The sequence below is a fragment of the Camarhynchus parvulus genome, chromosome 3 (genome assembly GCF_901933205.1).
Source record: "Camarhynchus parvulus chromosome 3, STF_HiC, whole genome shotgun sequence".
NCBI classification, from domain to species: Eukaryota; Metazoa; Chordata; class Aves; order Passeriformes; family Thraupidae; genus Camarhynchus; species Camarhynchus parvulus.
This window is the reverse complement of record NC_044573.1, coordinates 97,341,293-97,355,870: the sequence shown is the minus strand read 5'-3', so window position 1 is coordinate 97,355,870 and position 14,578 is coordinate 97,341,293. Positions and strand designations below refer to the sequence as shown.

At 33.9% G+C, this 14,578-nt stretch overlaps 1 protein-coding gene across 1 annotated transcript in view; it reads right to left on the bottom strand.

The window, feature by feature from the left end:
- The window catches only part of EYS (eyes shut homolog), a 703,292-nt gene that overhangs the window by 614,440 nt on the left and 74,274 nt on the right, over window positions 1-14,578 (bottom strand). Inside the window, exons 7-9 of the mRNA XM_030944777.1 lie at window positions 9,386-9,490; window positions 8,985-9,124; window positions 2,330-2,496 (exon numbers count right to left, since the gene is read on the bottom strand). Coding sequence (XP_030800637.1) covers window positions 2,330-2,496; window positions 8,985-9,124; window positions 9,386-9,490 — 412 coding nt within the window. The remainder of the gene's footprint in view (window positions 1-2,329; window positions 2,497-8,984; window positions 9,125-9,385; window positions 9,491-14,578) is intronic.

The following is a 14,578-nucleotide window of genomic DNA, read 5'->3' as shown; positions in this document are numbered from 1 at the left end:
TGTGTCACTGTGATTGGGGCCACTTTAGTTGTAAGAAAAGGCTCACTAAACCAAAGGAGCAAAACCCTTAAGATTTCTTACTGTAATTATGAGGATCTTGGTTTGCAGCCTTGCTGAGAATTACACTGTATGAAAGTTTAAAACTCCCCCTCCTTCATTTAGAGCAATTGCCCAATCTGAACTCAAAGGAAATCTTTTGCATATAGATAAATATACCTCTAGGTGACACTACAGTCTGGAACAGTTTTTCAAAATGGGAAGAGAAAAAGAACATGTCATGGTAAGGAGACAAAAAGCTAGAAACATTTCCTTCAGTTGACTGCTTATTTCCCATCTGGAAGAATAAAAAAATGATGGCTTGCAAAATGAGATCTTACAGGAGGGGGATGTTCCTGAATCAAAGGTGGGTATTTTCTATGATTTCCTAGTGTAAGCTTTACTATATCAAGCTACCACTAGAAAAATACATATGACCAAAATTTAATAATTTAAAATTTAAGATTTCTTAACTAGGAGGAAGGTCTAGAGTTTTATATCAATTTTATGTAAATAAAATCTAATATACATAAAATTTTGGCATATCTTTATCTTCTGAATTCATTAAGAGAGATTTTGAATGGCTGTAATAGTTTTAAAAATGGATCTCTGTAGAGTTCTTAATGGCACTTAGACATTTGATTCTCTATATATTCTGCTGACAGTTCTCTTATGTCTTCCTGAAACTACTTTGCATCAAATACAGCTCCTGATAAATACTTTGATTAAAAAATATACCCATTTTAGGACAGAAATGCAAATACAAATCTTTAGAAAAGGTGTGTGCACTTAAATTCAGCATTTTCTCTTGTATTCTTTTGATTTTTAACCATGTATTGGAAAGGAGAAATTATTTTTGTCTCACTTGCTAACAATAACTTGGCAGACATCATTCTTTTTAGGGTAGGCATAATTTAGGTATTTTAAAAAATGCTTCACTGTCATTGAGAAAAAACCACGCGCTCTCAACAGAGCAGACATTATAGAGTAAACATGATACACTTTGTCTTGACAAAATAACCAGTTGTGTTCTTTTGGGGTCAAGTTCTCTGCTAAGAAAATTGACCATCTGAGATTCAGATCTTAATGCTGTATTTTTCTCTTCCTTACATAGACAGACTGATCTGCCAATATAATTTGTCTTTCAATGACTGAAAAAGTAAGAATTAAGTGCTTTCTGTCAGTAAGCTGAGTCTGGATTAACAAGTAAAATCAAAAGTTCTTTATTACCAGATATCTTCAGAACTACTAATTTCTCAGTAAATGCTAGTGGATTTTGTAACGTAAACGTAGCTTTGTACTTCTATCAGAATTAATTTCCTGATAAAGAAATGAAAGCCACAGATTTAACAATTAACTAAGGCGCAATATATGGTCCAGTAATTTGATACAAGAGTTGACTGCAAAGTGGAAAAGGAAGGATGTTTACTTAGTAAGGATTCTTTGACAAAAACTCCTTTAACTCTGATATACTGAGAATCAATCATTTTTCACCATTTGTGTGCCTGTTTGGTGATTTCAGTTAATTTTACAAAAGACACTTTGAAAACAGAACTGAAATTGAAGACATCTTTAATTGCTTCTATTTTTATTTTGTGCACAATTGCAATCTTTTCTAAGTAGAAACATTAAAGCATACTAATTGCAGTGCTTCTAAATAGGGCATGGCACAGCATAGAATAACGTCTTTCAAAATACATTTACAGATATTATGGACAAGTTTTATTTATTCTGGATTTTGTAGAGGAAAAATAAATAATTCAAGTCTGATAAGAATAAATAATTCAAGTCTGATAGTTGAATTCTGTTTATTGAAGAAAACCTTTCCCATTTATTTTTTCACCATATTTTATAAAATCTCATTTTTAAATAATTACAGCATGTTACAGCTCACTAAGGAGAACACATAATTTATGTTTCTTTTAATAACTGAAATGATAATAAATTGTCATTCAAATTTTTATAAGACACTTTATGATAGAGTCCAGGCTCAAAAAATATTTACCACTTAAAAAAACTAGATAATTTGTTTATGTGAGATTCTGCATAGCTGGTTTAACTTCTTTGACCAGCAAAGAGGAATATTTGTGATTCTTTCCTGCAACACTTCAGAATGCACAGTTTTACTGAATGAACATCCTTTATGAAAATTTGTATTCCATGGCATTTTTTGACATGAAAATTATATTACTGCACTAACAACATCCTTTGTAATTCTTTCTGAAAGTCAAAATACCTTCATATGGCATAAAACAACTTATGAAGGCTTGCACAGATAGCAACATGTTAGTACCTGTATTTATTAATTCCATCTTCACATGTGGCTCCATGTTGGCACTGGTTTATCTCACAGTCATTAATATTCTCAAGGCATGTGTTTCCAGTCCATCCAAGGGCACAGACACAGTGAGATCTCTGATTTTCTTCATCGTAGAAGCAACTACCTCCATTTGCACATACCTGAAGATGAGAATTACAAATAAGCTGTGTTGGGTTCGCATGGTCAGGTTCCGGTAGTAGAGGGAGGGTTGTTTTCTCTGAGAAGCTGCCAGAAGCTGCTCCCATGCCTGATAGATGACAACCAGCTCCAGGATGGACACACTGCTGGCCAAGGTCAAGCCCCTCAGTGACAGTGGTAGAGCCTTGGGGTAACAGATTTATGAAGAAGGAAAACACTTATTTCACAGAAGTGCAGCCAGAGAAGAGCAGAGAGAGAATACATGAGAGGAACAGCTCTGCAGACACCAAGGTCAGCGCAGGCAGGGCAGGACATGCTCCAGGTGCCAGAGCTGAGATTCCCCTGCAGCCCCTGGTGCAGCCCCTGGTGAGGCAGCTGTGCCCCTGCAGCCCATGGAGGGCCAGGGGGAATGCAGAGATGCAGAGATCCACCTGCAGCCCCTGGAAGAGAACCACACCAGAGCAGGTGGAGGTCCAAAAGAAGGTTGTGACTCTATGGGAGACACGTGGTGGAGCAGCCTGTTCTTGAAGGACTGCATCCTGTGGAAAAGACCCACACTGTAACAGATCAGGAAGAATTATAGCCCTTGTGAAGGGCTCCCACTGGAAAAGTTTGTGGAGGACTGTCTCCCATGGGAAGGAACCTCCTATGGAAGGGGAAGGACTCCTCTCCCTGAGGAGGGAGCGGGGGCAAAGCTGACATGTGATGAACTGACCATAACTCCCATTCCTCATATCCCTGCACCACTGTAGGGAAGAGGAGGTAAAAAATGGGAATAAAAGTAAACCCAGGAAGGAGAATGGAAGGGTGGAAGGTGCTTTTGTTTTACTTCTAATTATTCTGCTTTGATTTTGTTAGTAATAAATTCAACTATTTTCCATAAGTGAAATCTCTTCTGTGTGTGATAGTAATCATTAAGTGATCTGTCCCTCTCCTTATCTCAACTTATAATCAATTTTCTCTCCCCTGTCCAGTTGCAGAGGGCACTGATGGATTGGCTTCAATGGGCACCTGGCATCTAGCCTGGGTCAACCTGCTACATACATAAAGAGCTTTTTCTTTACCTATTGGATTTTTTTTTTCCCAAAGAGTTTAATAGAATAGGCCATTGGTAATAAATATGGTTATTTAATCTTTTTATGTTGTAATATTAAAAAGATACATCTCCAAGAACCTAAAATACTGAATGTTATTAAATCAATATATCAATTTATTGTTTAGTCAGCAAAATGCATTTGTGTTTTAACAGTAACATTTTTACAACTGCCCTTAAAATGTGCTTGTTTCAGGAGGAACAATAGTGAACTAGACCTTTTTTTTCACTGAGAGAGTAGAGCAATTGTTCCTATGTTGTATAATTTAGCTTAATATGTGTCTATCAGGAAAAGACTGATTTTTTTCTTTCATTTTAATTATAATGTTGATTCAATCTATCTTTGAATCTTTATATGTTTATAAATTACATCTATGCTGTGGGAAAATCAGAAGCTGCTTTCTTTTCAATTTGCAGATACTGAAAGATTGATAAATTTAGACTGGAACAGCTTTTTTCCGTTTTGCTTTTAATTGCTAATATTACTTACTAAAGCAGTATTTCCTGTATTCTTCAAAAATTACAGAAAATTAAAAGTCTGAATTAATGCTCCTTTCCTCATGTTCCTTTTTAGGTTCCATTTTCATTTCCATGAAAATTTTGCCAGTATGAAGACAGATAACTACATATTCATTCCAAAGCAATTAAGACCCCTCCTTCTAATCAATTGGTTTTTAAAGAAAATGGTGTCTAGAATATGACTTAATGCACTGGTACTTCAGTTTGATTGAGTCTGAATCTCTTTAAAATGTCATTAAGATTTGTAATAATAACAGTCCTTGGCAGAAATATTTTAATATTCATTTGTCTTTGATTAAGTTTTAAATTGACCTTAAAATGAAGAGATTTTTTTTATGCTCCCTGTACTGAATTTTAGATTTACCTTGGGATACTTATTCATTACAACAACATATTGAAGGAAAATGTGGTTCAACGTAAACCCCTTCTATGGTATGGGAATTGTTATTTTTATTCTTTTTATGTGTTTGCTTACTTTTGTGTTTATGTTTTTTGCTGTATTTTATCCTGATGCTTACTATTTTCTCAAAGCTCAAATAGGTCAAAGTAGCTCCTACTCAAGAAAATCATCCAGAAAACATTAGGCAATTAAGAAAATATTTCAATATTGCCACATTACGTTTAATTTATTCCTATGTCATTTTGATACTTTATACTGTGAAGAAAGGCGCTACCCTTTAAAGTGTTAGTGTAATCTAAAGATTTAAATTGAAATGAAAGCTATGGAATGTATTTAAATATAAATCTTATATTTCGACAGACCATAAACCGGTCTATTCTTGTCAGTCTGACCATCATGCTTCTGTCTATGGCAAGTACTTTAAAACAAATCTGCCTTTTTATGTAGTTGTGATCAAATGTAAGAATCACCTTCTTCCAAAATCAACCAGCAGACTTTATTTCAGCTAGGGAATATAATTAGACCTCAGAGGATCTTGTTCTTCTCCTATCTTTCCTTTGCAGGAATTGAGGGATATAACTGTATGTCTGTCTCTTCTCTAAGTATCACGTGCTGTCAAATGCTCAAAATAAGGCAGCAATCATTATTTCCAACCCCTCTTTCATCTTACATTTCATGGAATTCTCTTCAGTTTGAAGGAAACTGCATTTTACATAGATAAATAACCACATATATATGTGTATTTTCCCCCAAGCATACAATTTTACTATAGTCTTCAGGTTTTATTATTGCAAAGTCAATTGTCCCTGAGTATTCAAATTTTTCCAGATGTGCAATTTTATTTAATCTGACCTATATTCTTTCCTAGACTGGTGGTACAATAAGCAAGTAGATAAAATGTTTGTTTTAAAAATATTGAAAACAGAAACTGCCTTACTTTTACAGATGAGGAAGCTTTGTAAAATTGCATATAAGGACCACAACAAACATGGAAGTGGCAGCTCCTTTAAACACTAAATATATACTAAGCATATAGATATTTCCATTGAAAAAGTTAGAACTATGGTCTTGACTGCAAGTGCAACATGGGATCATGGCTCATAAAAAGAGAAAATTTTCAAGTAAAATATGCAAATGGAGTTCCATAAATTTCAGTATTATAAAGCTGTAGATAGACACTGAGAGGAACTTTCACACATGGTTTAGTTGCTAACTCATGTGGGAATTATTTCTGACAAACCAAGCTGATGTATGCTAAGCAAGTCTGTTTACATCTTAAAACTGAAAAGAGAATGAAAAATAATGGTAAAGTAGTTTTTAATTCCTATTCCTAATTTCCTTTAAAAAACAAAACTTGGTCAACATCTTGCAGTTCCCATAGTTTATGGCTTCACTTTAGAATTTTTCATAGTAAGAGCTAAAGAAAACAATGATTTTTTATGATTGCTGACAGAATTTTGAAAAATAAGTGTTTTAAGGGAAGCAATAAAATTCTTAAGTAAGATGTAGCTGTACCCACTAAAATAATCACGCAGAGGATCATAGAATTAAGGCTGAAAAATACGTTCAGGATCATTGAATCCGAAACTTGATCAAATACCACCCTGTCAGCTAAACTGTAACATTAAGTCTCACATCCACTTGTTTCTTGAGCACCTCCAGGGATAGTGGCTCCACCACCTCCCTCTGCCCAGGGAGTTTAACAGCCCTTTCTGTGGAGAAATTCTTCCTGGTGTCCAACCTTAACCTCCCCTGGCACAGCTTGAGGCTGTGTCCTCTTGTCCTGTCACTGGTTGCCTGGGAGAAGAAGCTGACCCCTACATGGCTATAACTTCCTTTCATGTAGTTGTAAAGAGTGAGAAGGTCTCCCCCGAGACTCTTTCTCCAGCCTAAACAGCCCCACCTCCCTCAGCTGCCCCACATAAGACTTACTTTCAGACCCTTTACCAGCTCTGTGGCCTTTTTCTGGACACCCTCTGACACCTCAATATTTTTATTGAAGTGAGGGGCCCAGAACCTCTTAGGAGACCTCTTCATTCGTGATTGTTTGGGTTACAGGTGGACTTTCCTGTGTATATAAACAGGTATGTAAACTATTCAGGGATGCGGTGCCTCCATCACTGGAGGTATTAAAAATGTGATTTATAACCTAATCAAGGCTTTCTTTTCCATGAAATGTTGGACTAGATGGTCTTATGAGGTTCCTTCCAACCTGGGCTGTTTTATGGTTCTGTGATTCTGTTACTTAGGCCTATCATGTTGCACTACAGTTATTTGTTATTATGAGTGGTCTTATCAATTCTCTATGAGGTCTTGTTAATAAAAACACTAAAATTTGTAGCATGCTTGAGTATTCAAATGGAAAAAGAGATTTTGTTTTATTCCTTTTCATGTCTACCTGAGTATATTACAGAAGAAAAGGTGTTATAACACAAAATGGCTAAATTTGGTCCTGTTGGAAGTCACTAATTTAAAGATGAAAAAATTTTGATTCATTTAGCGTTCTTTCATAATTTTTGGTCCAGAACAAGCAGGCATTATCCTAATTACAAAGTTAAGATTCAATTTTAAACTTTAAAGGATATCCCCTCTTAATCTGTTCACCTCAATTTTTTAATATTTGTTTGAAAAAAAAGAAATTAAACACAACTGTAGTGCACTACTTGTTGGGCTGGGAAAGAAAAAACCAAACCCTAATGCATTAATATCATTATATATTTATACAGAGATAGAAGAGCCTCAATTAATTACATCTATTTTCTGTTCAATAAGAAAATATTACAAATAGTAGCATGCTTTTCAATCTATTTTTCTGAATACAGAGCTGAAGCAGTTCAGCATAACAGAGATACCATTGAAAATGTAAATATATGAAAGAATGCAAAAATGTATACTTATTTTCTATCCACAATAAATACATTAAGAATTAAATGCTGAATTATGAAATGTATTGAGTAATACTAATCTTTAATTTCAAATTATTGCTTACACTATTTCAGAAATGCACTAAAGTATTTGTTTGAACACAACTTTTTGTTTTTTCCAAGAAGGAAATAATATAATTTTAATGATCTGTAAGCTAAGAAAACAGGTAAACTCAAGTATATAAATCCATTATTTTATTTTCTATTCTTTTTCCCATTAGAAAATCTACTAATTATTCACATTACGCCCAAATCAAGCATTTCATAAAGTGAGTGTATATTGATACATATATATACTTATATGTATATATATAATTACTTTTTTCCCATATGACATTTATTATAATCTTTGAAATGTTTGTATGAATAAATTAAATATGTCTGAGGGATTTTAAGTGAATATTACAGTAAAATGTTTTACTAGCTTCTGTCAGCATCCTTGGCACACCATCACTTCCATGCTGACTAGCCATAATGATGATTGCACCATTATGATGCTATGCCATGTACCTGCCAATATATTTGCACTCAGTATGACATTTTAAATCATAAAAATGTTAAAATTTACCAGATGCTGAACAATTTAAGTATAAACCTTTGAGCCGGTGAGTTTTTCAGTGCTACATTTCACGTTCACTAATAAGTGCCCACTCATGGACTTCAACGTGCCATAAATATTGGTAAATATGTTGTCTACTAATCACAGTATATTTTTATGGTGCATATATTTCAATAAAAGAATTGATAAAGCCTGTAAAACACTCATTGTCATGTTTGTGTACTGGTTTGGAAGGCTAAATAGCATTATGCACAGAACTTGTAAAATAGCTATCATAATAAAAAGTGCAACAGTATTTTAGTTTAACCTATACCAAAATCTCATAGTCCACCCTAATATGAATGAATCCTTCCCAAATGCAATATAAAGGTCATAAAGGATTGTGAGAAGGATACAACAAACACATTTCTTCTACAAAACTTTGAAAGTGCAAAAGTAGTTTTCATTTCCATATGCTGTGAGCATTGAAGAGTAAGTTGCAAGGCAAATTTAGATTTTTCTAACAGCCTTTTCATCTCCCATTGAAGTGTAATTAGTCTTGCCTTTTTGTTGTTGAATATAATTTGTTATTTTTGTTTGGAATGGAAATGAAATTTCTATCATTCTTTCTATGCATTGCTGTACCATCAGCCCTCTATCTGGTAACTTTTAAACATATGAAAGATCACAAAGACATTTTGCCTAAAGTTCTTCAAGTTTCAGAATACAGTAGCAGCAAGTTGGGGACAGAAGGAGACATCAGTGACAAAACCTATAAAGAACAAGAAAGGCAGAGCTCAGACATTACATGGTTTGTTGGACAGTGACCAGACTAGTCAGATCACACACTTTTACATGCATATGTTACACAGGAAAAGGAAAATTAGCATGAGAATATTTCAAGAGTGAGTACTGTGTTTAGGAAACCCGTGCAAAATGAGGCTTCATCAGCTCACTGCTGTTAGAATGTTTGATTTTCCAAAAAATGCTGGAGGGAATATATCACTTTATCCTACCTCTGTGTTTCCAATACATGGTGATAAACATGTGTAATTAAATCCATGAGATTTATCCATACACACTGCTCCTGGGGCACAGCTTATATTGTTGAATAAGCAGGCATCAATATCGAGTTCACATCTTTCACCTTCAAAACCTGCACCACAAAGAGAATGTTTAATCACAGTTCATTCAGAATATTGACATTATGTCTGTTCAGGGTGTTAGCAGTTAACAGCACTCTAGCAGAGTTATTTGGCAGTTTTATTTTGTGACCAAAGAGGAAAAGTGCTTTTCTTCATAAAAATGCTCACCGCATTTTTTGACATACAGTGCTATTTTTATGTTGCCATTTCTTAACAGAAATATTTGGATGACATTTTATTTGTTTTGTTAGAAAAAATTACCAATGGCTCACCTATAGGGCAAGTGCACTTAAAATGATCTTCATAGGCAATACATGTTCCCCCATTTTCACATGAACTGGAACCACAGCTGTCAATTTGCACCTCACAGAATTCTCCTGAAATAGGAAAAAGAGTCCTAAAATTATTCGGAGTTAATATCACTTTCTTAAGGAAACACTGTAAGTCATATTAGTAATATTGATAGAATAACTTCCTTTAAATAAGATCTCTGGGATATTGGTTAAAGATCTTGTGTATGTTCTCACACTTTTTTTTTTTGCTCCACTTATACATATAAAAAATAGATTTCAGTGTTTCAAAAAAGGTCAAACCAAAAATACTTTTTCAGCATTTGAAACAATTTAGGACGTATCCAGAAGGAGATACAGAGCTGAAGAGGGGGGATTTCCCCTGGAAATAATTAGCTGAAACGGAGGTAATGCCCTATTATTTACATTTCACTATGAATTTTTTGAGCACTGTTTTGGCTAGGAAATATTTATCACATTTATCTGAGGTAACCTTTAGTGTGATTCACTGAACAACTTGCTCATTTAGCTGAAAACTGCTTTTAGCCCAGCAGGAAGAATAATTAAACTTGTAACTGGACAGTTCTAAAAAAATGTACTGAAGAGATATAGATCTCATGGAATGTGATATGAATCAATAAGAAAGACCATGAAGTTTACCATTAGTCTTGAAAGACAACTAGATTTGACAAAAACAAAGCACTTTCACTTTTTATTCTTACTCTTTTTGGTACTGAAAACAATTTCATGAATTCTGTATATACATTCTTGATTTTTTTTTCCTTGTTATTGGTGTGCTTTGTGTTGCTTTCCTTCATTATTTTTTAAAATTTACTATTTTTACAGCAGGAATTTGGAGTGGGGAGGGGGCAGAGGGGGAGAGGGGGCAGTTTCCAACTTTAGAAAAGATAAAGAATAGAGAAAAGAGAAAAAATCTTTACTGCTGAGAAAAGTAGAAGAAGGCTCAGGAGTTTTGAGATATTTTGAAGAGGAAAACTTCAGAAAATACAATAAGTGTAAATTACTGATGCTTTTATCACCAACTTGTTTGTAATCAGTGCTAGTTTATGGCTTAAGCAGAAAACATAGAAGAGCTGTACAGGATAAAAATGTTTGGAAGGAATATACAAGAAATGTGGATAATTTCTTAAATCAGATAATATATCCTGTAAAATTTCAAGTCAGAAGTCAGTATTTTATTTGAAATTCTTCATATGTCAAAAAAAAGGGAATAAAGTTACTTCAAACAATGAAATTATTTTAAAATTTTTAATATTTATCCTTTTGATCTAAAGCTAGAGACATCAGGAAAACACAACTTAATAGGATAAAATTTGGTAAGAAATGACTATGTCTCTTCTTCAATATTTTTGGCCAATTTCATTCCCTTTAATTATGCTGGAATGGAGTCTCAAATTAAGACCTAAAAACTGCTTCTCATGGACTTCTGTAAATTCAAAGAGAAGTTTGAATTCAAAATTGTGATTTGTTGGCCAAAAATCACTATTTTGGGCAACGGGTGCTAAACCACAAGCGCAATCTCATGTTTTTACATAAAGGTTGACCAGCATGCTTTTAAGGATTTTTAACATTTACTCTATCCTTTCAGTTCTCAGTTAAAAATCATCCACTGATAACATCTATCAATATTTTAATAGCCAAGATTATATTTTATTATAATGATAAAGTTTACTGAGTTAAAAATCTTTCCAATAATACATAATAATAGAGAAAATAGGAAAATAGGAAATTAGATATTTCTTGCTATTTATTATTATTATAATATGTAATATTACATGGGAAACTATGGGCAACCTGACCTTCTGTATACAAGATTCTCATTTGCTCTGTTCATATTAACTCTAATGGTAACCCAAAGTATCTGCATTTCTTGGGAGATTTCATCATGATGAATACTTTTACAAAGCCACTTTTCCTGTAATACTGGCCAGCAAAGAGGCATGCTAACACATAAATAGATATTTTCATTCCAAAAGCTACTGGATGTGCTAAGGAAGTTGCAATCTCATAGGAATTGTGGGGTTTCATTTGTTTTGTTTTTCTTAATGAGGTTTGGAAGGCAAAATCAGGAGGAAAAAAAATCTGAGAAAAAAAACTTCAACTCAATATGTATTTTGGATCAATTTTTTTCATGTTTATTCATGAAGATGGAATTGTCTTGTCCAAGAAACCCTTATGAATAAATATTAGTGCAACCCAACAGGCTTTAAGAATTATTTTGCTATAAATCTGAAATTCTTATAGTGGCTGTATCCTTTAAGCAAACTTTATGACTTTTACCTGCCACAATGAGGTCAAGAAAACCTAGAAAATTCAAACTGTTAGAGAATTTATTGGAATCTGAATACTGCTGAGAAATGCATAATTTATGGTATTAAAGTCTGATTAAGTGATAAATGGATATCAGGAGAGATCTCCACAGTAATCCACTTAGCTTTTAATGCCTAATTATCACTTCATAGTGCGTAAGGGCTGAGTAATTGAGAAATGCAGTACTTAGAGAACTCAAACAAGATTTTTGTGCACAATTAAGCATGTTATTCTTCTATCAGGAACAGGTTCAGCAGGCCCGAGGAGCAAAGGGGAAAATAAAGAAATTTTACAACATTAGGAGGAGGGAAAAAATTTGATTCAAGACTACTTATTAACTACTGTTGCACTGTTTATTTTTGTAAATGACCTTATACATTATTTATCTAAGGATGTGTTCTTAAAAGTTAAATTCTTTAATTATTTTCCTTAATTTTCTTTTACTACCAATATATTTAGAGGAAACTGTCTTGTCCTCCTTGGCTCTCGCTCTTTTAATTTCCATCTTATCTTTAGCTTTTCTAACTCCATCCATACACACACATGTAATTTCTCTGTTCCTTTTATGCAGCTTCCAACTTCCACTGTCTGTGTACCATGGAATGAGACATTTAATTGCATTAACAGACTAAACCTAAAAGAATATACTTTGCTTCTCCTTTGTGTATTTGTTAGCTTAGAATCCATGATAAAAGAATGCAGATAAAATAACTGCATAGCTCTGGGGTTCATACCAGCCAGCTACAAAACAGATAAATTAGTGTGCTTATGTTTATACCTGATAATAAACTTGTATATTTATATTGTATATGTATATTTAAATAAATAACCACAAATAACCTAATTCAGGTAAAGCTCACCAAAGAATTCTAAAAAGACTAAAATGTGACATTGTTGAAAAAACATCACTAAAGTGAGGAACCTTTTAAACGCAGTTTGGGACCAGAAGAAAGAAAGGTGGCAAATGCAATATAAATTCTAAAAGCAAGCTGAGGGATTTTTTTCCCCATAGCCCTACAGAACAACACTGCCTTTTCTAGCAATAGACCATAAGCTTTGCACTGAATTTGCAAGAACTGAGGGTCATCAGACTTTCCTGCAGTGATGTTTTACTTGGCCTAATTGTGACAATAGTTTTTTTCTTCTGATTTGCTTTAGTTTTTTTTATCTTTACATGGAATAACCATAGGTTTAAATAAAGAAGAACACGTAGACATTATAACTACGATTGCATTTACTAGCCTAATGCAGTGCTGTATACAAATAGAGGGCTGGTACCATAACAAGAGACCTTGAGAATAGAGACATAGCATGTGATGTGAGGAGCACTGCAGTGATCAGAGATGGGAGACCCCCATAACAAAAGGCAACTCACCAGTGCCCAGTTAAAGAATGAAGACCTCTAGCTGGACAAAACTGGTCTGAAGGCTAACAAAAAGCACAAAGAAATTTTACTTAATATACTTTAGACCCACTATAAAATGTAAATTAAGATCTAAAATAGAACTGCAGTCCAATGAAAAAAAAAAGTGTAAGTGGACAAATAGAAATGACCCCAAGTGGATCCTGGAGATGAAGAAGAAACCACCAGTAAGAATGACACATTCCTTGCAGTGAGAGACTATGGATTCTGCAACACTGCTTCAGCAGCAGCACCATGAAACCATTGACCTTAAGATCTGGAGGAGGAGGGAAAAGGGTGAGAATAATATCGTAAAAAGGGAGATAAACTATGAATTATGTTGAAACTGTATATCCACTCATTTTCTGCAGCAATTAGATTTGCCCTGAAAATTATTTAAATTTGAATAATTTCAGATACATCACCAATACATTTCTGGATTTATGTGCATATATGGTGTGCTTCTATCCTGCACATAACAAAGATTTTCAACATAAGAAAATCATTTAGAGGCTTATACACCATTAAGTCGGACTTTATCACATATGTCCCTGAGGGATCTTAAAAAGAATATAACTCACAGTTCCATTCTGTATTGCACAGTGTAGTAAAGCCAGAACTTCTAGTGTGTTTCATTTTTAATTCACCCAAATATTTTAACCTATAAAATAGAATTTACATTCCCTCGGACTTCGGCTGCACTTACGGTTGCTAGAGATATTTTTAGTTTTATGTGATCTTTAGTCTATTTTTGTATTCTGCTCTAGTCTATTTTTTTACTTCCACTCTCAATTTAATATTCTTCTTTTTTTTTTTTCAGAAACTGTGTTAACAACCAGTGTGCTAATAAAGAGTGTATAGAGATGATCTACAGTAAACATTTTTAATTTGCTATGTTGCATGATAGCAAGTTTATCAAACAAAAAGAGTACATGATGTAACACCTCTCTTCAATGCACAAGTACTGGATTGTATCATAACTATTTTTTAATGCTTTTTCTCCAAAGTAATTTTATGAAGGTAAAATTCAAGATTTTTTTTGTATGTTTTTTTGTTCCCTGATTTTGAAGGCAGTTGTGACACCCAATTAGATTTATTGCATATGTATATACATGTGCATGTGCTGAAATAATCACAGAACCATTGCTTTTCAACCATTCAAACCAAGAAGCTAGTAGGAGCTTCAAAAAATATGCTCTTTGGCACAGCATGGACAGGGAAGGTTCACTCTCTGAAATGTTGGCTTTTACATCCATGCTATTGCATTATAGGTCATAAAAAATTCAACTTCTGTTGTATGATTTGTCTCATCCTGAACTCAGTCCAAAAAGTGTCATGTGAGTGGAGGCCTCTAAATTCTCAGCTCTTTCCATGTATCCTAAAGAGATCAGAGTGACAAGCCTGGTACAGACATTGTAAGCACTCAAAAATTACACGTTTTA